At 39.8% G+C, this 25048-nt stretch overlaps 1 protein-coding gene across 1 annotated transcript in view; it reads left to right on the top strand.

Moving 5' to 3' along the window:
* LOC125463427 (mucin-2-like) overlaps positions 1-17465 on the top strand; it is a 92061-nt gene extending 74596 nt beyond the window's left edge. Inside the window, exons 37-43 of the mRNA XM_048554688.2 lie at positions 6905-6974; positions 7921-8021; positions 8186-8217; positions 10284-10394; positions 11636-11687; positions 14414-14531; positions 17036-17465. Of these exons, the coding sequence (XP_048410645.2) occupies positions 6905-6974; positions 7921-8021; positions 8186-8217; positions 10284-10394; positions 11636-11687; positions 14414-14531; positions 17036-17222 (671 nt within the window). The 3' untranslated portion in view covers positions 17223-17465. The remainder of the gene's footprint in view (positions 1-6904; positions 6975-7920; positions 8022-8185; positions 8218-10283; positions 10395-11635; positions 11688-14413; positions 14532-17035) is intronic.
* Positions 17466-25048: the final 7583 nt, after the last annotated feature.

Genomic DNA, 25048 nt, shown 5'->3' with positions numbered 1-25048 from the left:
TCGCTGATCAAGCCCAAATTATATGTTTCAAGGGATTTTTTTTGGAATCTTTGGATATAAAATCTATACTTTCTCTTTGACTAATTGAATTTATTTTCCACAGTAAAGCTACAAACTGGGTAACAGTATCAATTACACTCTAGGAATTCATCTGTTGACAATAAGTGGGGAGGAAGACAATAAAGTAATGCTCACCAAAAGGGGCTAAAGATTCCACTAACACCCAATAGAGTCAGAGAGATGTACAACACTGAAACAGACCTTCAGTCCAACTCATCCATGCTGAACAGAACTCTTAAACTAATCTAATCCCATTTTCCAGCATTTAGCCCAAATCCCTCTGAACCTTCCTTTTCATATAGTCATCCACACGCTTTTTAAATGTTGTAATTGTACCAGCCTCCACCACTTCCTCTGCCAGTTTAATCCATACACTCACCACCCTCTGTGTGAGGCCCTTAGATCCCTTTTAAATCCTTTCCCTCTCACCTTAAACCTATACCGTCTAATTCTGGACTTCCCCGCATTGGGGAAATGACCTCGGCTATTCACCCTACCCATGCCAGTCATGATTTTATAAACCTTTCCAAGGTCACTCATCAGCCTCCAATGCTCCAGGGAAAATAGCCCTAGCCTATTCACCCTCACCATATAGTTCAAATGCTTCAAACCTGGCAACAACCTTGTAAATCTTTTTTAAACCCTTTCAAATTTCACAACATCTTTCCTATAGCAGAGAAACCAGAATTGAAAGCAGTGTTCCAAAAGTGGCCTAATGACTTCCTAAATTCCTATACTCAATTCACTGACCAATAAAGGCAAGCGTACCAAACACCTTCTTCACTATCCTGTCTAAATGTGACTCCACTTTCAAGGAACTGTGAAACTGCACTCTACGGTCACTTTGTTCAGCAACATTCCCCAAGACCTTGCCATTAAGTGTATGAGTCCTGCCCTGATTTGCCTTTCCAAAATGCAGCACCTCACATTCATCTAAATTAAAGTCCATCTACCAATCCTCAGCCCATTGGCCAATCTGATCATGGTCCTGTTGTACTCTGAGGTAACCTTCTTCACCAATTTTAGTGCCATTTGCAAACATACTAACCATACCTCCTATGATCACATCCAAGTCATTTATATAAATGATAAAATGCAGTGGGCCCAATACAATCCTTGTGGCACATCACTGGTCACACCCCACCACCACCCTCTGTCTCCTACCTTCAAGCCAGTTCAGTATCCATTTGGCTTGTTCTCCCTGTATTCCTTGTGATCTAACCTTGCTAACCCATCTAACCCATCCACCTTGAGGAACCTTGTTGAACACCTTACTGAAGTCCACATAAATTACATCCACCACTCTGCCTTCTTCAATCCTCTTTCTTACTTCTTCAAAAATCTCAGTCAAGTTAGTGAGAAATGATTTCCTGTGCACAAAGCCATGTTGACTATCTATAATCTGTCCTTGCCTTTCCAAATACATGCAAGTCTTGTCCCTCAGGAACCCTTCCAACAAAATATACATCACTGATGTCAGGCTCATTGGCCTATAGTTCCCTGACTTTTCCTTATCATCTTTCTTAAATAATGGCACCCCATTTTAAAATTAATAGAATTATGGTCACTGGCCCTAAAGTTCTGCCTACCAAAACCTGAGCCACCTGCTCTGTCTTATTTCCCAAGAGCAGGTCAAGATGTCCCCCATTATCCAATAGATACATTCACTCATGCAATCAGAAAATTATCATGTGCACATGAAACAAATTTCTTCCCACCCAAGCTCTTAACACTATGGCAGTCCCAGTCTATGTTTGGAAAATTAAAATCCCCTACCATTATCAGTAGCTAGATTTCATTAGCTCAAATGCTTCTTCAGTGCTGCAATCCATTTTGGTTCAGCTGAACAATGACATTTGTCTTCAGTACAGGAGCCTTGAATAAAGTATAATACTCAACCTGACCAAATTAATAGTGCGCAGAATGGAAATTGTAGCTTTCAACATTTTTACCATTCATTCTCTTCTAGTGGCTATGGGGGAATTTAGTCAGTATGCGGGTTAGACCAGCATACAACACTAAATGGGCACCTTGGCCAAGGGTATAGGGTTTGGAATGGTGACTGGCTTTCTCAAGGTGGAAAGGATTTTTCAATAGCACTTGGGGCTCTCTGGGCAGTATCTATCAATCCTTTTCTTAAATTAGACCATAAATCCACAAGATATGGAGGCAGAATTAGGCCATTCAGCCCATCGAGTATGTTCCACCATTCAACCATAGTTCCCTTTTATCTAACTTGCTTGATGCCTCCTCAAAGAATTCTAACGATTTGTCAGGCATGATACCCCTTGAAGAAGCCGTGTTGACTCAGCTCTATTATACTGTTCACTTCCATACATTCTGCAATCCCATCCTTAATAATGGCCTCTAAAATCCTACCAACAACTGAGGCCAGGCTAACCAGCCTATAATTTCCCATTTTTTGCCTCTCTCCCTTCTGAAACATGCATGTCACATTAGCCATTTTCCAGTCCTCTGGAATCTTTCTTGACTCCATGATTCCTGAAAGATCACCACCAATGCCTCCACAATCTCCTCAGCTATTATAGAATCCCTACAGTGTGGAAGCAGTTCATTCAGCCAGTGAGTTCACATTGACCCGCTGAACAGCATTCCGTCAAGACCCACTCCTTATCATATCCCTGTAACCATGCATTTCCCATGGCTAATCCATCAATACTACACATCACTGGACACTTAGCAACTTAGAAAGGCTAATCCACCTAACCTGCATATCTTTGGACTGTGGGTGGAAACTGGAGCCAGGAAACTTGAGGAAACCCATACATATATAGGGAGAATGTGCAATCCACACAGACAATTGCCCGAGGGTGGAATCAAACCCAGGTCCCTGGCGCTGTGAGGCAGCAATGCTAACTTTGAGCCACAGTATCGCTCCAAGTCCTTCAGAAATCTGGAGTGTGGCCCATCCAGTCCAGGTGATTTGTCCACCTTCAGACTATTCAGCATCCTAGCAATTTCTCCTTAGCGATGGCCACAACACTAACCACTGCCCCCCCCCCCGACTCTCTTGAAGTTCTGGTTTGCTACTGGTGTCTTCCATGATCAAAGCTGACGCAAAGTGCCTATATATTTCCCCCACCATTTCTTTGTTCCCTAGTACTATTTCTCCAGCCTTATTTTTTAGCAGCCTAATGTACTCTTTTGCCTCTCTCTTACTTCTTAATAATCTAAAAAACATTCCTGCAATCTTCTTTTATATTACTAGCTAGCCTATCCTCCTGTTTCATGTCCTTTTCTCTTATTGCTTTTTTAGTTGTCCTCTGACGATTTTAAATGTTTCCCAATTCTCTGGCTTTCAGGTAATCTTCACCACATAATATATATTTTCTCCTGATTTTTTTTGCCTCATTCTCCCCTCGTATGTTTCTTGTACCTTGGGTTGAATTTCTGCTGTGTCTCCTTAATTACCCCCAGAAAATTCTTCTGTTGCTGCTCTGCTGCCTTTCCTGCTAGGATCTCCTGGTCAGTTCCTCCCTCATGTTTTTCTCATTGCCCTTTCTCAGTTGTAACACCATTACATCTGATTCCAGCTTCTCCCGCTCAAACTGCGGGTGAATTCTATCATATGGTCACTACTTCCTAGGCCTTCTTTCACCTTCAGCTTGCTAATGAATTCCTTCTCTTGGGCCTGTTACCAATCTTATTTTCCCTGTCTATCTACATATTGAAGTCCCCTATGTGATTAATATAATAGTGCCTTTCTTACATGCCTTTTCTATCTCCCAGGGCCTGCACACAACATCAAAGTAATTTTTACTTTTGGGTTCCTCAAGTCTACCCAAACAGATTCATAACTTCTTGCTATTCATTCAATTTCATTCTTACTAACAAGGCAACCCTGCCCCTACTGGCCATCTGCCTGTTCTTTCAAAAGCGTTATTTAGTCCCAAGCCTGATCCTCTTGTAGTTACAATGTTCTGGGTATCACAGAATTGTATCCTCCAATTTTAATTTGTCTGACAAGCTTATTTACCTTGTTTGGTACACACGGCACATTCAAGTACAACACCCTCAATGCTGTATTGACTACCCCTTCTCATTGTTATATCATTAACTGAGGTGCGTGACGTTAGATTTTTGACTCTTTCCATACTCTGACCTATTACTTTTCTGGAAACTTTAATAACCTCTCCTGAGCTGTCTCCCCTTTTAACTAGGTTAAAGTCATTGTGACCACCTTATTTAGCTTTTCTGCTGGGATCCTGGTCCTTGATTGGTGTAGATGAAGACCATCAAATAGTATTGTTTCTTTCTGTCCCGATACTGATGCCAGTGCCCCATGAAATGGAGCCTTCTTTCCCACACCACCCCTCTAGCCATGTGTTTACTTCCATAATCTTCTTATCACTTTGCCAGTTTGTAAGTGGCTCAGGTAATAATCCTGTGATTACAACCTTTGAGGTCCTGTTTTTTAAATTTTATTCCTATTTACTGATAGTGCCCAAACAGGGCCCAATAAATACCTCCTGGTTGCCAACCATTTTAACTCCCTCTCACACTCCCTGGGTGACTTGTCCATCCTGGGCCTCCTCCAGTGTCACAATGATGCCACCTAAAAACTGGAGGAGTAACACCTCATATTCCGCCTTGGGACCCTACAGCCCAATGGCCTAAACAATGGCCCACCCCTGGCCTCATTCCATGTCCAAGCCTCCCTCTCATCCCTGCCTCCTTGACCTGACATAAACTGTCCATCTTATCTCCCACCTATCTGTCCCACTCATCCCACTGACCAATCCCCACCATTCCCTACCTGCACTCGCATCTCACCATCCCACCTACCTCCCTCAGTCCCACCCCTCCTCTCTATTTATTTCTGAGCTCTCTTCTCCCTCTCCATTTCTGAAGAAGGGTCCTGACCCGGAACGTCAACCTTTCTGCTCCTCCGATGCTGCCTGGCCTATTGTGTTCCTCCAGCTCCACGCCGTGTTCTGTCTGTCTATGTTATTGGTGCCAACATGGACCACAACAACTGATCCTCTCCCTCCCTCTGCGGCATCCTTTCAAGCTGACTTGAGGTGTCCTTCACCTTGGCACCATGTAGACATCACACCATTCAGATGCTCTTGACCTCAATCGCAAAAATTATCTTTCCTCTCTAATTATAGAATTGCCTACCAATATCACCTTTCTTTGCGCTCTCTCCCATTTGAATGGCTTCCTGGTAGTGGTCAGTTTGTAGCCCCCTTCCTCATCCACACAGGGAACAAGTAGCTCATACTTGTTAGGCAAGATCAAGAGTTGAAGTTCCTCCAATTCTACATTCAGGATCCTTCAACTGCATCACTTGTGGTCACACCCTGCTGTTCCTGACCTCTGGCCAAATTTGAAGTATTTAAGCTATACAGTATGACTACCTAGAACACAGCATCAGGTAACTACAGCCCCCACCCCCGCTCCTGATTGTGACGCAGAGTCTGAAACTCAGATTCCAGCTCATTAACTTTGAGCTGCAGTTTCTCGAACTGCAGACACTGACAGATGTGGCCACTATGTCTCGCCTTGAGATCCTACATCATACAAGAACAACTCATCGCCTGTACTGTTAGTTCTAATATAGTTAATTAGATTTTATTCATTGTTTAAAAATCTTATTCTTGGATAGTCCCTCAATTATCAAAGTCCTTTCTAAATCTGCTGCTATTTAAGGCTAATCCTTAAAGCCAGTCCTTAACCAGCCAGTCAGACCACAGTTTATCTGTAATGTCACATTCTAAACAAAATTGAAAAGACATGCAGAGTTCAGAATGATCAAAATCCCTGTGTTTAAGTTGTGCTCATTTAAGCCATCTCTCTCCTCCACTGAGGTGACTCTGAATATGTTCTACGTGCTTAGTACGTAGCTGATATATAAGCAAAACTACAGCATCTTAGGTTTTGGCAAAATAGCAAAAAGAACAGTGCTTTAGACCAACCTTGTCAGATTAATAGATAATAAAATGTGAGGCTGGATGAACACAGCAGGCCAAGCAGCATCTCAGGAGCACAAAAGCTGACGTTTCGGGCCTAGACCCTTCATCACAGGCTCTCTGATGAAGGGTCTAGGCCCGAAACGTCAGCTTTTGTGCTCCTGAGATGCTGCTTGGCCTGCTGTGTTCATCCAGCCTCACATTTTATTATCTTGGAATCTCCAGCATCTGCAGTTCCCATTATCTCTGATACTATTTTATCCTTGTCAGATTAATAGTTTCCTTAAGCCATGCAGGGTTATGTTCATGAGGAGAATGAGAGAGTAGGGAGAGCTGGCATAGATAGCCTATCTCTAAACTCACCTTCTTCACTGCTGTCGATCTTATCTGATCTGAAGATGTCAATGCTAATCACTTTATAGAACTATTTGCAGGATGGCAAGGTGGTAATAGAAGTGTAGAAATGTGTGAAATATCTCACTGCTTCCATCACCTGACAAATCTTTGCTCCGTCTGCTTCACAATCATTCCATACCAAAATCTGTTGACATGGCTGTTACAGTGTTCCGTGTTCCTAAACGATGTATTAGTTTTCACTTCTAAAACTCCTTAAACCGAACTTTTCTTTCTGCAACTTTCTCCTGTTGAACAACTGACCCTGAGATTATACTAAACAAGGATTAAAATATAATAATGTGAGCATATTCCAGGAAGCTCTCTGTTAATACTAATCACCTTTATTTCAAGACTTAGTAATGCAATAATGGCAGTGTTTCTTGGTATTTGTGACAGTTTATTACTAGTCTCATTTCATTTAAAATTAGGCCATGATTTTTGTTTTCCATTTCTGATGGTGTACCTAACTGCTTTTTGTGTAATTTGTGATCATATTTCTTTTATATTTTTCATAGCTTTTAAGTGCAAAGCGCCTATGGTTTATAAGTCTTGTGAAATGAAGGAAGATGATTATTGTGAGAACAAGTAAGTATATGCACTTTCTTCAGTGTAATTTCAGTTTGATTCTGATTTAGAAGAACCAAGAGGTGGCTCCATTGAAATTTAAAGTTGAATTTCAGGTTGTGAAAGCAGAATTGCAACAGTCCAACAGAAGCGTGATGCCATCAGCTCACAAACCCACCAACTCAAAAATTAGTAGCCCCTCCACCATTTTAAAATCATTAATTGTGAGCCAGTTCCCCATGTAAGTGCCTGAGAAACTTATCCAATGGGAAGTTTGAGTTTCTCTCAGGGCTGCTTGGAACAGGGTCAAGTGTTTATTTTATTCATTCACAAGATGATGGTGTTGCTAACTAGGCAGTAATTATTGCCCAGAGGGCAGTTAAGAGTAGCTACATTGCTTTGCGTCTGAAGTCCTATGTAGGCCAGACCAGATACAGATGGCAGTTTCCTTCCCTAAAGGACATTATTGAATCAGATAGGTTTTGATGACAATTCACAATGGATTCATGGTCATCATTAGATTCTTAATTACAGATATTTATTGAATTCACATTCCACTATTTGCCATGACGGGATTCAAGCCCTTGTCCCTGGAACAGTTTCTGGATCTCTAGATTAACAGCCCAAGGATAATACCACCAGGCCATTCCAGCACTCCCCACACCCCACGTGTTCTCTTGCATCATGCATTCTCAGCACATTACACATGCAAGTGAGATGTGGTGGGAATATAACATCAGACATTATGGGACACTGGTAAATAGGAAGTTCTCACCCCCACAACTGGATCCATGCAGGCAATCGTCTTTGTACAATATCTGCCACCTGTAAGATGATATCTCTGAGGTCATTCTGTTCCGTATAGCCACTCATCAGCTAGAGATAGCAGCAGACCCATTATCAGCTCTCTTCAAAATATTAATGGTTGCTCTCTTTAAAATAATAATGGTTGCACTCTCGCTTTCAGTCAAGTGAAAAAAGGGTTGAGGTTAGCCTCTTATGAAGAAGGCTGCTTTTGTCCACACGGAATGAAGCTATCGGAAAACAGAACCAAATGTGTTTCTACATGTAAGCTTACTTACCTTCACATGATATGCAATTATTTTGATAATTTAGTAGTCAGATAAAATCGTAATAGTAATTACTACAAACAACATGGATGTCTGTTTGACATAAAATCATAAAAATGACATAAAATCATAAAAATGACATAAGTTTGTGTTGTATACCAGGTTGCCTGGACAATGATGGGAAAAGGAGAAATGTAAGTCAATCAGAATTTGATATTTGCTTTATTTGGAACATTTTTGTAACAGTCATTTATTAGCTATGATCATATGTGATATAAGAGAATTTAATTGTTTTCTTCATTCCATTGCACGCTTTAGAACAATAATATTGAACAATTTTTGAATGGCTATGAAGATACACTTGGAAAAGAAAATAGATGGCATTTTATTAATTTTATTAAGATCAATCTAATATGTTTGATAAATCAAGTGTAACCATTGTTTGGATCTCAGAAATGCCACCCAGGTTGATAGTGCTGTTAAGAAGGCTTACAGTGTTTTAGGTTTTATTGGTAGAGGGATTGAGTTCCAGAGCCGTGATGTCATGATGCAATTGTACAAAATGCTAGTGCGGCCTCATTTGGAATATTGCGTGCAGTTCTGGTCGCCCCATTACAGGAATGATGTGGAAGCATTGGAAAAAGTGCAGAGGAGATTTACCAGGATGTTGCCTGGTCTGGAGCACAGGCCCTATGAAAAAAGGCTGAGGGACTTGGGTTTGTTTTCATTGGAGAGAAAGAGGCTAAGAGGGGATTTAATAGAGACATACAAGATGATCAGAGGATTAAATAGGGTGGAGAGTGAGAGTCTTTTTCCGAGGATGATGACTTCACCTTGTACGAGGGGGCATATCTACAAATTGAGGGGTGATAGATTTAAGACAGATGTCAGAGGCACGTTCTTTACTCAGAGAGTGGTAAGGGTGGGAACGCTCTGCCTGCCAATGTAGTTAACTCAGCCACATTAGGGGCATTTAAACAGTCCTTGGATAAGCATATGGATAATGATGGGATAGTGTAGGGGGAGGGGCTTAGATTAGTTCACAGGTTGGCGCAACATCGAGGGCCGAAGGGCCTGTTCTGCGCTGTATTATTCTATGACATGGAGTTGCATTTTGCAAATACAATACATTATAATAGCAATTTACGGCATCTCTTCTTAAAGTAAGAGAATTCCACAGATCGGTAACAATTTTACCACACAGATTTGTTGAGAAGATCTATCACACTGTGAGAAGACTTTGATTATTAGACTGACTAGCTGTAGGTGGAAATTGCATGGGTTATAAATCGGGGAATTGCCGCTTTAAGATTTTACGTTACTGGCATTTTCCAGGCTTCTAGGCTTGAGTAGAACAAAATAAAGAGGTGACTGTGGAAGTGCAGTTGTGTTTAGTTTGTTTTCAACAAGTGTAACTATTAACTGAAAAAACAAGAACCTCAGAAACATCGCATAAAAGCTATTTATATATGTCCCTTCTCCAGCAATTCACTGCTTTCTTACTGTATTATTCCTGTGGAAATTCCAGAGAGCATATTTTTTAATCCATCACAGTCATTCTGTTTACAAATTTAAGGTTTTAAATTTCTATTCATCCTAATTAGTTGTAAACCAGAATATTGCACCTGGAAGTCCAAAGCCTCTGATATGCTGTTGCTGTAATTTCAGCAGGAGCCTCCGCAAGAGGTCCCAGTTAAGTGCACAGAGTTTGGCAAGGCCTTGTAAAGGGACATAGACTGAGCTCATTGATATCTGAAAAGACTAGGCCACGGACAGAGACTTTAGATATGACAATTCACTCAGACATAGTGACAGCCAACATATCTGATGGGATGCAGAGCAAATGGAGGGGCTGGCCAGGATCATGTTCTGAACCCCCGAAAAGGATTTTCCTTTTAATATGAATAACCTTAAAAACATCATTCCCTTACAAAAAGAAACAAACTTCCCAGCTTCTTCAGTGAGCAGATGCTTCAGATGCAGCTGTTTAGGTAAGGGTGTAGAATTGTTGGCATTTCTAACCCAAAATACCCTGGCCAAATTTATATAAGTCTCACTTAGATGTGCGTTCTCTATGATTTTCGGGTCTAGTAGAGTTAACAAGTATATTGAGATTATTTATGGTGGGAACTGTACATTTGTGAAAACCCAATTAATGAACATTAACACAAGAGCTGGTGACATGAAATTGTTTGATATATTTGACTGAGAAAGATTAGTTGAAATCTTTCTTCTAATATGTTGCATTTGTCATTTCTAGGAGGGTGAAAAGTGGGTTGATCGCAATGACAATTGTGTTGTCTACACATGTTCTGAAATTGGAGTTCAGAAAACTACAATAACTTGTTCCAATCAGCATGCTTGCGAAGAGGTATGTATAGTATATGGTTCACATTTACCAGATGTGTTTTCATCCTGATTTCAGTTCATTTTGCTTTGCTCCATCTTTCTGTAATTTCACTTCTTTACACCTTACTCTTCTCCCTTTTTCAGTTTCTATGTGGCTGTCTCAAATTGATTGATTCTCCTGTTATTTCATTTCTATTATTTTTGTTTGACTTAAAATTTCTGTGTATTGTTGTTATATTGATCCTGATTTGACTTCCACCTACATGGTATTATTTAAGCTACAACACACTAAGTGATCTCTATCTGATATTTTTGAAGCTATACACATTTCTGGGTTGAAAAAATTATCACAGCCCCAGTTACCAACCAATGATGATCAGAATCTGCAGTATGGCCTCCCAACTGTAGGGTCCTCCACCTTTATGTCCAAAACAGAACATTTCCCAAGCAGAGCTAGAACAAAATCCCCCCTGCCCCCGCTTTTCTTTATAATCCTGTAATTGCTTCTATTCCTTACCCGCATGTCATTTACTCCACTTTTCTTGTGAAGAATATACCAAGTGGGTTACAAATCTCTCAACAATCTAATATAGTAATAACAAATTGATACTCATAGATAGATAGAAAGGCAATCATGTCAGTGGGACTGTAATACTCAGTAATGGGTTTCCAATTAATAGTTTTCTTTCAAAAGAAATCAAATACTGATGTTTCATAAGTTCGATATTGTTTCATCAAACTTATTTTAAATTGAGTATATAGCAAAATGATTAGAGACATTTCTGGAAACAAAAAATGGCCCTATGGAGGGCTTGATTTCCTATTTTTTAGCCATAAATTAACAAAATGGACCAACTCTTTAAAGGCATAAAAGTCTCACCGCTAAAGATTCAAGGAAAACAGGTGGCACTGTGGCTCTGTGATTAGCACTGCTGCCTCACATTGCAAGGGACCTGGGTTCAATTCCCACCTAGGGTAACTGTCTGTGTGGAGTTTGCATGTTCCCCTGGGTTTGCATGGGTTTCCCCCCGGGTGCTCTGGTTTCCTCCCACAGCCCTAAGATGTACAGTTTAGGTGAATTGGCCATACTAAATTGCCCACAGTGTTAAGGGATGTGTGGGTTAAGGGGTAGGGCGATGGGTGTGGGTGGGATGGTCTTCAGAGGGTCAGTTTGGGCTGAATGGCCTGTTTCCATACTATAGGGATTCTATAATAATATTTATATATTTTTTAAAATTTCTACCGTTATTTTTCATTGCTTAGTCTGAGAAAAACTGGGATGAATATAGATGCTGCTATTCATGTAGGGGAAAAGGTAAGAATTTCATTACTTTATGTTCAAATTTAGTAATATTCTGATTGATCTTTTGTGTTGCTGTACATAACTATTATGACTAAAGTATTGTATTGTGTATGGGTATGACTATGAGCAGGAAGTCAACATCAGAGGGGTGAAATTTGAAAAAACAAGGGTGTTGACAAAGTATTTCAGGGAATGGGTGTTGCTCTGACTTTCCAAGAAGTAAAATGGAATTTGACTTTTCATTTTTTTATCATTGAAGGGTCTTTAATATTTTCTAAATATTCTTCATAGATTTTTACCCATTGTAGATGTGGGATTTTTGTTCTGAATAATTGCAAATTATTCAAACAGTTGAATATTAACTGTGCTTTGGTTTTTGATGGCTCTTTTTGTTTAAAAAAAAGAGAACGACTGCCTTTACTTTTGACTAGAAACAATTTATTCAACTTTGTCCATGAATTGAGGCATAATTGTTTAAAGCAATTTGGTGCCATAAATTTTAACATACATCTATACTAAATACCCTAAAAGAATCAAGTATTGCAGATAACTGTGGAGGCTTTTGCAAGTAAACTTTTTCATTGGGCCAAGTTGACATAGATTTTACAAATCATCTTGAAATGAAATGTTGTGATCTACCTGCTATGTGTGATATACAAATAGATGTTGATTCTTCCTTATAGAATCAACTCTTCAAATTGTACAAATCATGCTGCCCAGCTTGGTGTGGCAATTGCTGGGTTTGTCCAAAAAACATCCTCTTAGAAATTTGGACAGGACAGTTTTTACACAGATAGAAAAGTACAAAAATATTTTATTCACAGTTGAATGTACCAACCAATGCATAATGATACCATTTTAATAGACATTTGAAGGATAAGTGTGCAAACCATGCATGCTCAGAACAGCACGTTGTGCCTCAAGTTACTGTAATGTTCTTCCATTCTGCATTATGTGACAATACGATTATGAAATGTGACTTCAGCTGATCAGACAGCTACTGTACCAAGCTCCCCATGGTGTGGAGTGGCAAAGTATTGAGTTTGTCCATTAAGAGGATGAAATTGGACACAGACTGGAAAGTGAATGAATCTGAAAACATAAAAAAATTAATGTAAGTTAGCATTCAAAAAAAATGAACAATTGTATAGAGGCTAAACTTTACTTAACATCACACATGAATTGCATGACACACCATCCACATGCAACATTTGCTGCTATGCCCGATATTTAGATAGGCTTTTCAAGAAGTATTTATTTTTAAGCATCTCGTTGGTAATGTCATCATGTTGAGCATTGCAAACATCCTTATTTTGTTGCTACCTGACATCTGTATTTCCATTACAAATCACCTGAGTAGCTTTTAGAAGCAAGATACTTTTTTGACTTTTCCCTGTCAAAACTCAGATGCATCAAGTGCACCAAGATTGCTCTGTTACCTCACAATTATAAATGGTTCATTATTACTTTCTGTGTTGTTTTTCTTATCATTATAATTTAGCTTTGTGTTTTCTGGATGGTCCAATTCTATGATTATTTTCTGTTTTATGTAGCTTTGCGAATCACTTAGACTGCTTCTCATTGACAGATGTCTCAGTATGTTGACCATGGGGATTCTGCAGCGTGAAATAACCATAAATCATGTTCCATTGTGTGGTAGCATTTTGGTGCCCAAATATATTTAAAATTTTAATTTTACAAATTAACAATTATTTAGGATCATCCATTGCTCACTCCAAATAATTAAATCACCCCTTCCAGGATCTTCAAATTGGGTGGTGCAGTGAATGATAAATAGTATGATGCCATTAACTAGAAACTTTGCCTCTGTCATCTGGTTCTTATCCAATTCAAGATGAAAAAACAATCATCTCCCCATTTTCTGACTAAGAAGAAATTTGCAATCATATATCTTTCAAAATCTCAGGATGCCCTGAAGCATTTATAGCCAATGAAATACCATTTGAACTATCATTGCAGTTGCATTATTGGAAGCTTTACAGGCAATATGTGCAGAAGAAAGGGTTATAATCTGTAATTAAATACATGAGTAGATCGACCATTCCAACTGTAGAAAAATTTGGGACCAGGACATTGGGAGACCTCTCCTGCACTTCTACCAATGATGGCATGGATCAGCTTCTGTTGGTGTGCCACATCTCACAGTTCAGCACTGTCCTAATTCAGCACCCTATTTGGTTGATCTTATTTAAGGTACTGGAATGTAAAAAGAATAAAATAAAATGCATCGCATTTGTGCATCAGGGCATTGTGTAAGCAGCTGTTGATGGCATTGTTAGAATAGGACGTTAGAATGCTCACTCTGCACCATGCATCCAAGGTCTAACCTGGATGTGCTCCATGTGCTCACTGTTCCCGAGCCTGTTGACTTTCATTTTGAGCACAAAAATAACATTAAGGTGTGGTGAGCTGCACTGGGCTAAACTGAATTTCTCTGTGTCAGTTTTGAAGAATAAGTAAAGTTCTTTTATTTGCTTCCTTTCTGTTTCACTGAGAGCTAATTGAAAATATTAGTTGTTAGGAAGACACATGCTTTCCAAAGGAAATAGCTTTGTATATGAACTAAAATTAACTCAAAGAGAAATGAATTTATAAAATTTATGAACAATTGATGGCAGAGCCATTCAGATGCCTCACAATATGAATTTACAGATGTGTTTTCTGTAATACGGTTATAGCTCAAGTTTAATTTTTGTTATTGATTTTACAAACTGTAGTGCGTACCTGCAAAATGATGAACCGCACAGAACATGTCACGAAAACCGTAAATAATCGTCAATGCTCAGCAGATATCAACTTCAACATATGTGAAGGCAATTGCCCTACATCATCTCAGTAAGTATATGTGTGAGGTGATGACCTGGTGGTATTATTGCTAGACTGTTAATCCAGAGACCACGGTAATATTATGGAGATGGGAGTTCAAATCCTGCCATGTCAGATGGTAGAAATTGAATTCAACAAAAAATCTGGAATTGAGAATTTAATGATGACCATGAAACCATTGTCAGTTGTTGGGGAAAAACACATCTGGTTCACTAATGCCCTTTAGGGAAAGAAACTGTCATCCTTGCCTACATGTGACTCCAGATACGCAGCAATGTGGTTGACTCTTGACTGCGCTCTGGGCAATTAGGGATGTACAATAAATACTGGCCCAGCCAGCAGTGCCCTCAGCCCATGAATGAGTAAAAAAAAATCATGTTTTTAATTGTAGTTTAAATAGAATCATTAAACATTTTCTCAGAATCGAGAAGAATAAGAATTAGCTGAAATTGCAGCTACAGATGTTAATTTGATATTTGGCAACCATTTTGAAACATTTTGATTGTTTTTGAGTAAACACCAACTTATACACAGCAATATGGAAATATAAAATAGCCAAATATAAATCTCAATCAAATGTTAAGGGTTATAGTAGCTGTGTTTGAGTAAAAATGTTTAAATCTGGCTTTGTTCCCTATCTTTTTGTTTCACTGTCTGTTCTATACTGACAGGATCAAACTGACTGACACAACTAAACTGATGCAGTTTACTAAGTCAAAGTATTTGTAGTTATTCATTCTGTTTCTTATTCAATTGATTTTTCCTGAAAGATGTCAGACACCAAGACACCATAACATATAAGAGCAGAATTAGGCCATTCTGCCCATCAGGTTTTCTTCACCATTTGATCATGGCCAATATGTTTCTCAATCTCATCCTCTTGCCTTCTCCCTGTAACCTTTGATCCACTTACTAACCAAGAACCTATCTAATTCTGTCTTTAATACACTCAATGACCTGGCCTCAACAGTCATCTGTGGTGAAGAGTTCCACAGATTCACCACCTTCTGGCTGAAGAAATTCCTCCTCATCTCAGTTCCAAAGGGTCATCTCTTCACTCAGAGGTTGTGTCCTTGGGTCCTAGTATCACCTCTGAGTAAAAACATCTTCCCCATATCCACTGTATCCAGGCCTGTCAGTATTCTGTAAGTTTCATGAAATCCCACTTCATCCTTCGAAACGCCATTGAATACAGAACCAGAGTCCTTAACCACTCTTCATATAACAAGCCCTTCATCATCGAGATCATTCTTGTAAACCTCTTCTAAAACCCCTCCACTGTCAGAACATCTTTCCTTAGGTACAGGAATCTAAAACTGCACAATATTCCAAATGTGATCTGGCTAGATCTTTTATACAGCCTCAGTAATGCAACATTCCTGTTGCATTCTCGCCGTCTTGAAATGAATGTTAACATTTCTAACTGCCAACTGAACGTGCATGTTTACCCCAGAAAATCCTGAACTAAGTGCCTTTGTTCTTTAGATTTCTGAAGTCCTTTCCCATTTAAAAAAAAATCATGCCTCTCTTCTCCCTACCAAAATGCATCCCGCCACACTTTCCCACATTGTATTCCATCTACCACTTCTTTGCCTTGTCTCCTAGCCTGTCCAAGTCCTTCTGTGGCCTCCCCAACTTCCTCAATACTGCCTGTCCCACTTCCTTTCTTTGTGTTATCTGCAAACTTAGCAAGAATGCTCTCAATTCCTTTGTTTAGATTGTTAATGTATAATGTGAATAGTTGTGGTCCCAACACTGACCCCTGTGGAACTGCATTGGCCACCAGTTGCACAAGTCATTGGTTCCACTGGCTACCAGCTGGAATTGGTCAGTCTTTCTATGCGGGAGAAGAGTTTAAGTTAAGGGTGGATTCTGCCCAGTCTACACTATTATCTGCCATTGTGTGTCCTTTTCTCCTGCAAGCAACTATAGAACATTTCTCCTTTGCTGGATCTCTTCCACCAGGACTTCCAATACTGTATCTGATAACCCATGTGCCCTGTGTTTTAGTTGCTGAAATATTGTCAAATGTTCTGTTATGTGTCAGATAATGCAATATTCCCCTTAGCAGAAATGACTGTTATGGTGGTAATTATCTTGAATTGTCAAGGACGATATAGCTGCATGAGTTTGATTTAGAAATGTCAGGCCCAGCTAAATCATTGTAGTCATTAATTAGGCCTAAAGTTTTATGATAAATCTAAATTTTCAAACAGGTGTCCACTGCACTCATTTTGTAACTTTTTGCACTATATCATTATAACAAATCCCCTAATCCCCATACCTTTCAATATCTTCACTCTAAATGTATTGTTCCAGTGGCAGTACATAATCATGCTCTGAATATGATAACACGTTCTTCAAAGTAACATAAATTGTTGCACAATTAATCTTTTGTTAAGCAACTTTAGACATTTCAGACAGACTTGGGTATTGTTACTTGAACAGTACAATTTTGTTGCATTTGTTCCTATATTTTCATCAGTGAAACATGTGTCCTTCTTATCTTTCAGCTTTAACACCACATCAGGCATCATTGAGCGCGACTGTATGTGTTGCCAAGAAAAAGAGTTTGATGAAAGGACAGTGGACCTTGACTGTGGGAATGGAAAGACTGCAGAATACACATACAAATACATCAAATCATGTGACTGCAGCAGTAATGTCTGTACACTTCGAGAAGGCCAAAATCTCAAATGAGTGAACTGAATCTTGAACTTTCAAGTTATAATTCAAGTTACAACCAACTTTTGAAAATAAGCTTTAATTCATTTATTTTCATCAAATAGCACAGAAGAGCAAATAAGATGTATTGAGAAACAAGTGACATTTAGCTACTATTCAATTTAGGATACAGTGATCCTTGCTATGCCTTTGTTGTATAAACTTGTCTCTGTTTTCAAAACTACCTACAACTATCAATAAATAACTGCAAGCAACAAATCTTCACAGTCAATTATTATATTAGAAGATTTAAGCTAACTAAATGCAAAATTGCCCTCGTAAACTATCACCTGTTTATTTCAGGACTGAAATACCTGAGCTGTCAATCTACATCATATCAGACAAATTCAACTAAATAATGTCAGAAATTAATGAAGTGTCATTTATGGCGAGGATTTCTGTCCACAAGCCTGTTTTTTTTCGCAATATGTTCCCAAGCTTGTCTCATTACTTAAGCACCAAAACTCTATGGCGCCCCCCGCCCTGGTCCTATTCTTCCACCCACAGAGAGAGAACTTTAGAATGCCTGCTTTCCCTGAATGAATAAAAAAAGAAATCTGCAGAGAGAAAAATACAACTAATATTTCATCACAACGTTGTGACGAAGGGTCACTGGAATTGAAGTATTTGTTCTGTTTTTCTTTCTTCAAACCTGTTAAGTTTCTCCAGCATTTTCCATTTGGTTTCAGATTTCTAGCATCTGCAGTTTGTTGTTTCATAATATAAAATAAAATGCCTTGATTTGAAGGAAGTTAATATGACATTTTATAATTCCAAGCTGGGGTTTATGTTGATGTGTCCCCTAAATCAGTTTAACAAAGGAAATGTAGAATTTGAATTCAAGACAGGAATTTTTTACATGAGAGTACTATTATGCTCCCTAAAGAAAACCATCATTGTCAGCAGCTACTCACTAATGAGTACAATTGTCCACCAAGGAACCCCAATGTCACTGGTCATGGGTTTTGTGGGTCTGTGAGCTGATGAATACAATCCTAGAGCCACATCTCTGACCATACATTTGGTGTGTGTTTCCAAGTAGTGGGATTGATTTTTTGTCTTAAGATTGCTGCATTCTTGCTTCAGTTTCCCTTTAGAACATAAGAACTTGTAGCAGGAATACTCAGTTCAGTCACTTGAGCCCACCCCACTATTTAATAGAATGGTTGACCTCATCTTGGCCTCAATCCCGTTTTCCTGCACACTTCCTGCCACCTTTCAACCCTTTACTAATTCCAAAGCTGTCGACTTCCTCAGGTGAGAGAAATAAATGCACATTAATGAAACAAGCATAAATAATAACGAGGATATTAATGAACAATAATGCCTGTGAATGGGCTTCTTACCTCTCAGTGGTGAGAATTAACTGTCAAAGACTGAGACACAGTTAGAAAATGTGGCTTTCAATCTCGGTGCCGTGTGAACGTGTCTTGCTCAATATCTCACCTGGTTTTCCCAAAATTTCCCACCATAATACACCTTGTTCAGGGTCTGAGATAAATTCTATTCTAAGTATTTTTTGAATTTTTTTTTACAAATGTTGGAGTTAGGTTTGCAATTTGCAAATTCAAAGTGATAATCCCCGAATAAAGGCTGCCTTGACAAGTCAAGGCTGAAACACCTGCAGGTTTCTCACTTATTTTCTTCAAAATATGGGTCCTGGGGATTTGTCAGTCTTTTAGGGCCATTATTGTCACAATTTTGTTTCTTGTTTTTATCTTTAGTGTATTCCAGCCCTTGATTCATTATTAATTTCCCTGGAACTCCAAGCATTGTACCTTTTTTCCTTTATTCAATGTAATTAGAAGTTCCCTCAATGCTTTGCCCTCAGACATAATAACATTGGATCAGGGAATTTCAGATACTAATGTGGGTAAAATAAGATGAAAAATTGGGCAGTCACAACACCAGCTGCAAGCCATAGATGCATGAAAGAAGTAGGTGATCAGGACAATGGAGGGATTGAGTCAGGAAGGAGGCAGAAGGTGGGAGGAATGAGGGTGAATTTTTAGGAGAAGATGATTGCTGTATTATAGCAAACTGGACAGGAATTGTAGCTTTAACATAAATAAATTATATCACAACATGTTTCTCCCCTCAAGAACCATATGCACAATGGGCTCAGTGCTATGGAGTCAGTACAGTATGTAGTCATCATAATCAGTTATGTGTACTGCTACCATCACATAAACTACTTGTAACATCAGTGAGAACAGAATCCAGACGCTGTTTGTAGGTCAGAGATATTGTAACAACATAAACAATTTGTGTTGTTAATGTAGAGATTATAACAAAGTTGGCCAGCTGGACCTCATAGAATATGAGTTCCTTGGTTGAGGCTATTAATCTGGTCCAATTAGAGATCTCTGGCTGACAGAGAAGAATGGGCATGTCAGATATCCTGTTCATTTGAGCAATGGTTCTGAGGAAGCTGGATCAGTATCATGGACTTTCTAAGTGTAGATAAAGAGTTACTTGTTAAGGGGTACTGGCCTCTATGAAGATATTTCATAGAATTAGAACTGCAGACCCTTTGGCCCAAGCAGTCCTTGGCAAACATAATCCCAAACTAAACTAGTCACACTTGCCTACTCCTGGTCTATATCCCTCCAAACATTTTCCTATTCAAGTATCTATCCAAATATCTATTGTATATTGCAATTGTATCTACATTCACTACTTCTTCAGGAGTTCATTCCACACTTGAACAATCCTCTGTGTAAAAAAATTGTCGCTCATGTCTTTTTTTGAATTTCTCTCCTCTCACCTTAAAAATGCACCCCCTAGTCTTGAAATCCCCCATTCTAAGGAAAAGACAACTACCATTAACTCTGTCCATACCTCTCATTATTTTACAGACTTCTATCAGGCCACCTCTTAACTTCCTCCCCTCTGGTGAAAACTGCCCAAGCATGTCCAGACTTCCTTTATAACTCCAACTTTCCATACCTGGCAACAACTGGGTAAATCTCTTCTGAACACTCTCCAGCCTGATAACATCCTTCCTGTAACTGGGTGACCAGAACTGGACACAGCATTCCAGAAGGAGTCTCACCAATGTCCTGTAGAACCTCAACATGACTTCCCATCTCCTATATTCAAAGGACTGAACAATGAAAGCAAGTGTGCCAAATGCCTTTTTAACCACCCTGTCTATATGTGGAGCAAACTTCAAGGAATTATGTACCTGCATCCCTACGTCCTGCTGTTCTATAATTTCGGTTAATAAACTTCAAGACACCTGTCTCGACAAAAACTCAGTTGTTTTGGTATTTGTTCCTTTGGCTGACATTTGCTCAGAAGCTCAAAGACCGTACCATATTGGGTATAGTATTTGATGTTACAGCTCATATCCATGCTGGTGATTTGAGGGTTTTGAAGATTGGGATAAAGCAGAGAAGAAGGGGGATATGATGGATATGTCTCAAATTATGAGGGGGACAGACAGAAAGACATGAAGGAACTTTTCCCTTTGATGGTGGGATCGATGAGCAGGGGATATAGATTTAAGGTGAGAGGTATAACATGTAGGTGGGATGTGAGGAAAGTATTTTTTTGAGTCAAAGGGTGGCGGGATTCTGGAATTCACTGCCTGTAAGAGTGGTAGAAGCAGAAGCCCTAATGACATTTAAAGCATATTTGGATGTGCAGTTGTGATGCCAAAGTGTAAAAAGCTATGGGCCAAGTTCTGAAAAATGGGATTAGAATAGGTAGAATGATGTTTTTGACCATTGCAGACATGATGGGCAAAGGGCCTTTTTCTGTGTTACAGATCTCTATGACTCTAACATTGACATGATTTAAAACCTGTTCAACATCAACCGAGATGCTGGAGTCAGAGGCAACAGTGTGGAGCTGGAGGATCATAGCAGGTCAGGCAGCATCAGAGGAACAGGAAAGTTGCTATTTCAGGTCTGCACCCTTCTTTGGAAATGGAGAGGGAGCTGGTAAATAAATAGAGAGAAGAGGGGTGGGTTTGGGGAAGGTACGCGGGATGGTGATAGGTGGATGCAGGTAGGGAGTGGTGGGGATTGGTCAGTGAGAGATAGTAGGAACTGCCAATGCTAGAGTCTAAATAACAAGGTGTAGAGCTGGATGAACACAGCAGGCCAGGCAGCATCAGAGGAGCAGGAAAGCTGATGTTTTGTGTCTGGACCCTTTTTCAGAAATAGTCAGTGAGGTGGGAGTGGCTGATAAGGTGGGAGAGAAGATGCATAGGTTATGTCGGGTCAAGGAGGCAAAGATGAAAGGGAGAATTGGACATGAGATGAGGCGGGGGGTGGGGACATTTTAGTACTGGTGAATTCCATGTTAAGGCCATTGGGATGTAGGCTCCCAAGGCGGAATATGAGATGCTGCTCCTCTAGTTTGAATGTGGCATCACTGTGACACTGGAGGAGGCACACGATGGACATGTCACCCAGGGAGTGGGAGGGAGAGTTAAAATGGTTGGCGGCCAGAAGATGTTATCATCTGTTGCATGCAGAGCACAGATGCTCTACAAACGGTTTCTGAGTCTACGCAGAGTCTCACCGATGTAGAAGAGGCCACATCAGGACCAGCTCCCATCCCCCTCACCATTTCTGAAGAAGGGTCCTGACCTGAAATATTGACTTCTCTGCTCCTTTGATACTGCCTGGCCTGCTGTCTTCCTCCAGCTCCATACTCAATCAACTGATCATTTTTAATGGTCCATTAATGAGCAAAAGAAGGATCATTCATGCTGAAAGTAACTGATTTATGTTCTACATCAGCTGTCAAAACACTACTACGTGAAGACATGGTGTGTGGAAATGCTCTGGAACATTTTACTTTCTAAATTAGATTTTATCTCAAAAAGTCATTGCTCTTAAATCACTCAAGTGTACAGATACAGTTCAAAATGTGGCTCAATCTTACATAGTTGGCTGCTTTCCACATTCCTGGGCAATCACTTTACTGATAAGGAAATAAACTGAATTAAACTTAGTCATCCACACTTCATCACCTTATAGTCTTCTGCAGACAAGCATTGTGCAACATTCAGGAACCTAGACTCAGATCGTTCTCAAAGTTTAAGTACATGTTATTATTCCTTTCGCTACAAATCGCCAGCTCCAAAGGAGTGACTGAACAGATAACAAGAGCAAATTGTCATGGATTAACCTAAAAATTTCTTTGAAGTGAGTGACGCCACTTCTGAACTAAAATTACAAGGGCTGGTAGCTGTCGAGGATGCAGGTTTGCTGGGCCTTTTCCCTTACATTCCTGCATGTGCAACCATTAAAGGCGCTAATAGCTGAACTACAGGGAAAACTTTTAGTGGAGCCTTTCGAAACATGGATAGTTCAGCACCACAATAAGGAAGAGCCAGCTAGTACAACACAACCATGGATTTCTACTTACATTTCTGTCTCAATCTTAAAGATATTAAACTTAGTTGTTCTGAGCAGTTCCTTTTTCCATCCGATCAATTATCTGAATTGAGGCACAGGTTGAAGAAGAGGACAATTTTGAGAAACATTGTACAAAATAATGATGATAACGAACTGGAAGAGACATGTAAAGCTGGGAAACCTTCCTTATCCAGCTGTGTGAGGCAAACCCATCTTCTGCCGCCTCAGGTTCCTGAAATTCACTATCAAGAGCACTTATAGCTTTGGTCCAAGGTACCGGTTTCACCCAAGGGAATAGGTGATTGAATGGAGCAGGAGGGACCAATTGATTTGCTGAACTGAAGTGACACAGGGAGAGTGATAAAGTCCCACCTTCTCAAATAAGACCAAGCAAAAAGCTGCCAAGTTTCAGAATAATGGGGTCCAGAACTCATAGGAATTGAAAATAAGAATTCACAAGTTCTGATGCCTATCTTCAAGGATGTACTTGAACTGTGAGTCAGGGTGTAGGAGAGAAATGAAAGGTCCTGATCATCTCCTTTTTCTAGATCCCTAGTCCTTATCTACTCTTTAACAGTCCCTGTTTCATCTTGCAGGTGTCAAGAACTAGGAACTAGAGGTACAGGGGCATTGATTTTTTTGAATGTAGGTTTAGCAAGGCTTCCTGTCTTTTGTATTCCATCCTAGAACTTAAAAAAGCCTATCAAAAGCTCAGGTTTCAGTCTGATATAATTAATCTGTAAATAATTCTATTATTTATGCATTTCCAAAACTCCCTGATATTATTGGACCTTTTGCCAGCCACCAAAAAAAGCAACACAACTTCTCGTAAGCCTTTCATTCCCCAATAGCAAGAAACCCAGCAGCAGCTGCCTTTGAGCTTCTCTGCACAGCATTAAACATGAATGGCAATAAAAAGCTCAATTATGAAGAAAACCTACAATTTTCTGAGCTGTGAAAAGTTAATTGTCAAAGCAATAAAATTGATAATTCTTTAAAAAATGAGCCATTAATAAAAGTAGCCGCTAAAACGTTTTAAGCATCATAGCTAAATATTAAAAGCTTTTTTTGCCATTTTACAGCAGAAGCAGATGAGGACAACACTTGGAATGGGCCCAAGACTTGATCACCAGGGAAGAGGGAAGAGGGAAGAGACCAGTTCTGAGCTAAGGATTTGGTTTTAACTAACATTGACCTTGTCTTCACCTCTGTTCGCATGGACTTCAAATTCACAACAGTGGAATTCATATGTGAGTGAGGATTGTGTTTGGAAATGGATTGCCTTTCAGCCTGGGATTTTGCCCTTTTCTGAAGGGAAGGCAGGGTGTGTGTGTGTGTGTGTGTGTGTGTGTGTGTGTGTGTGTGTGTGTGTGTGTGTGTGTGTGTGTGTGTGTGTGTGTGTGTGTGTGTGTGTGTGTGTGTGTGTTCCCCATTCACACACAGTTGCAAAGTTCTCTTGCTCTTGCTTACTCCCTCCTAGTCATGCACTCTCGCTCTCTCTCCCTCACCCACCCACCACATTCTCTCTTTTTCTCTCTCACTCATGTACTTACATACTCTCTCTTGCTTTCATTCTCCCATGCATTCTCACATCTCTCTCTTTTTCTCTCTCATTCATGCACTTTCATACGTTCTCTCTCACTTTCATCCATCCATGTGCCCTCACTTTCACTCCGCCTCAATCCCTCACACTGTCAGCCATGCACCACTGAGGGAAATCTGAGGTCAGGAAAGGAAATAAGAACATAGAATCTCCAGAAGAACACACTCAGAACCAGAACAACCTGTAGGTGGAGGAACACCTGAACCTATATTGGACAAAGAATTTGTGGAACAGCCTGTGGTAAAATCTCTATTCTCTTTGTCTGTCAAGTCAGCACCAATTCTGATGATTAATTCCAGATCATGAAACTACTGCAGTTGCTAGAGATCTTAAATAAAAATAGAAACTGCTGGAGAAACTCAAGAGATCTGGCAATATCTGGGAGATATTTAAATATGGCCATTCTATCAATTTGTGGATATTGTTTTTATCTCTATCGATGGTACTAGTCCTGCTGGGTTTCTCCTGCACTTTCTGTTTTTCGTTCCAGAGCATTCTTCTGGGCTTCACTCACATGTAAGACATCGCCTACTAATAGCACTGTGCCCATCAGCAGAATTTCACCTCATGTTGCCAAGTTCTAACACCACAATCCCTATGAGGGTGAAACCAAAAATACAGCGTAAAAACCCACCCTCCCACAAAAAGGCTTCAGGATCAGGGAATTTTGGGAATAGAATGGTGTACCAACCTAGGACCACAGATCAGGTCACAATGAAAATGAATTGGGGGAAAATACAGAAACAGTGTCCACAATCCCATTGCCAGAGAGTTATCAGTTGTTGGGAAACAGTTTCATTATATTGAAGGGACAGCACTGAATC

The sequence above is a fragment of the Stegostoma tigrinum genome, chromosome 25 (assembly GCF_030684315.1).
Source record: "Stegostoma tigrinum isolate sSteTig4 chromosome 25, sSteTig4.hap1, whole genome shotgun sequence".
NCBI classification, from domain to species: domain Eukaryota; kingdom Metazoa; phylum Chordata; class Chondrichthyes; order Orectolobiformes; family Stegostomatidae; genus Stegostoma; species Stegostoma tigrinum.
Note: the sequence above shows the minus strand (reverse complement) of the source record. Positions and strands in the feature narration are given on the sequence as shown.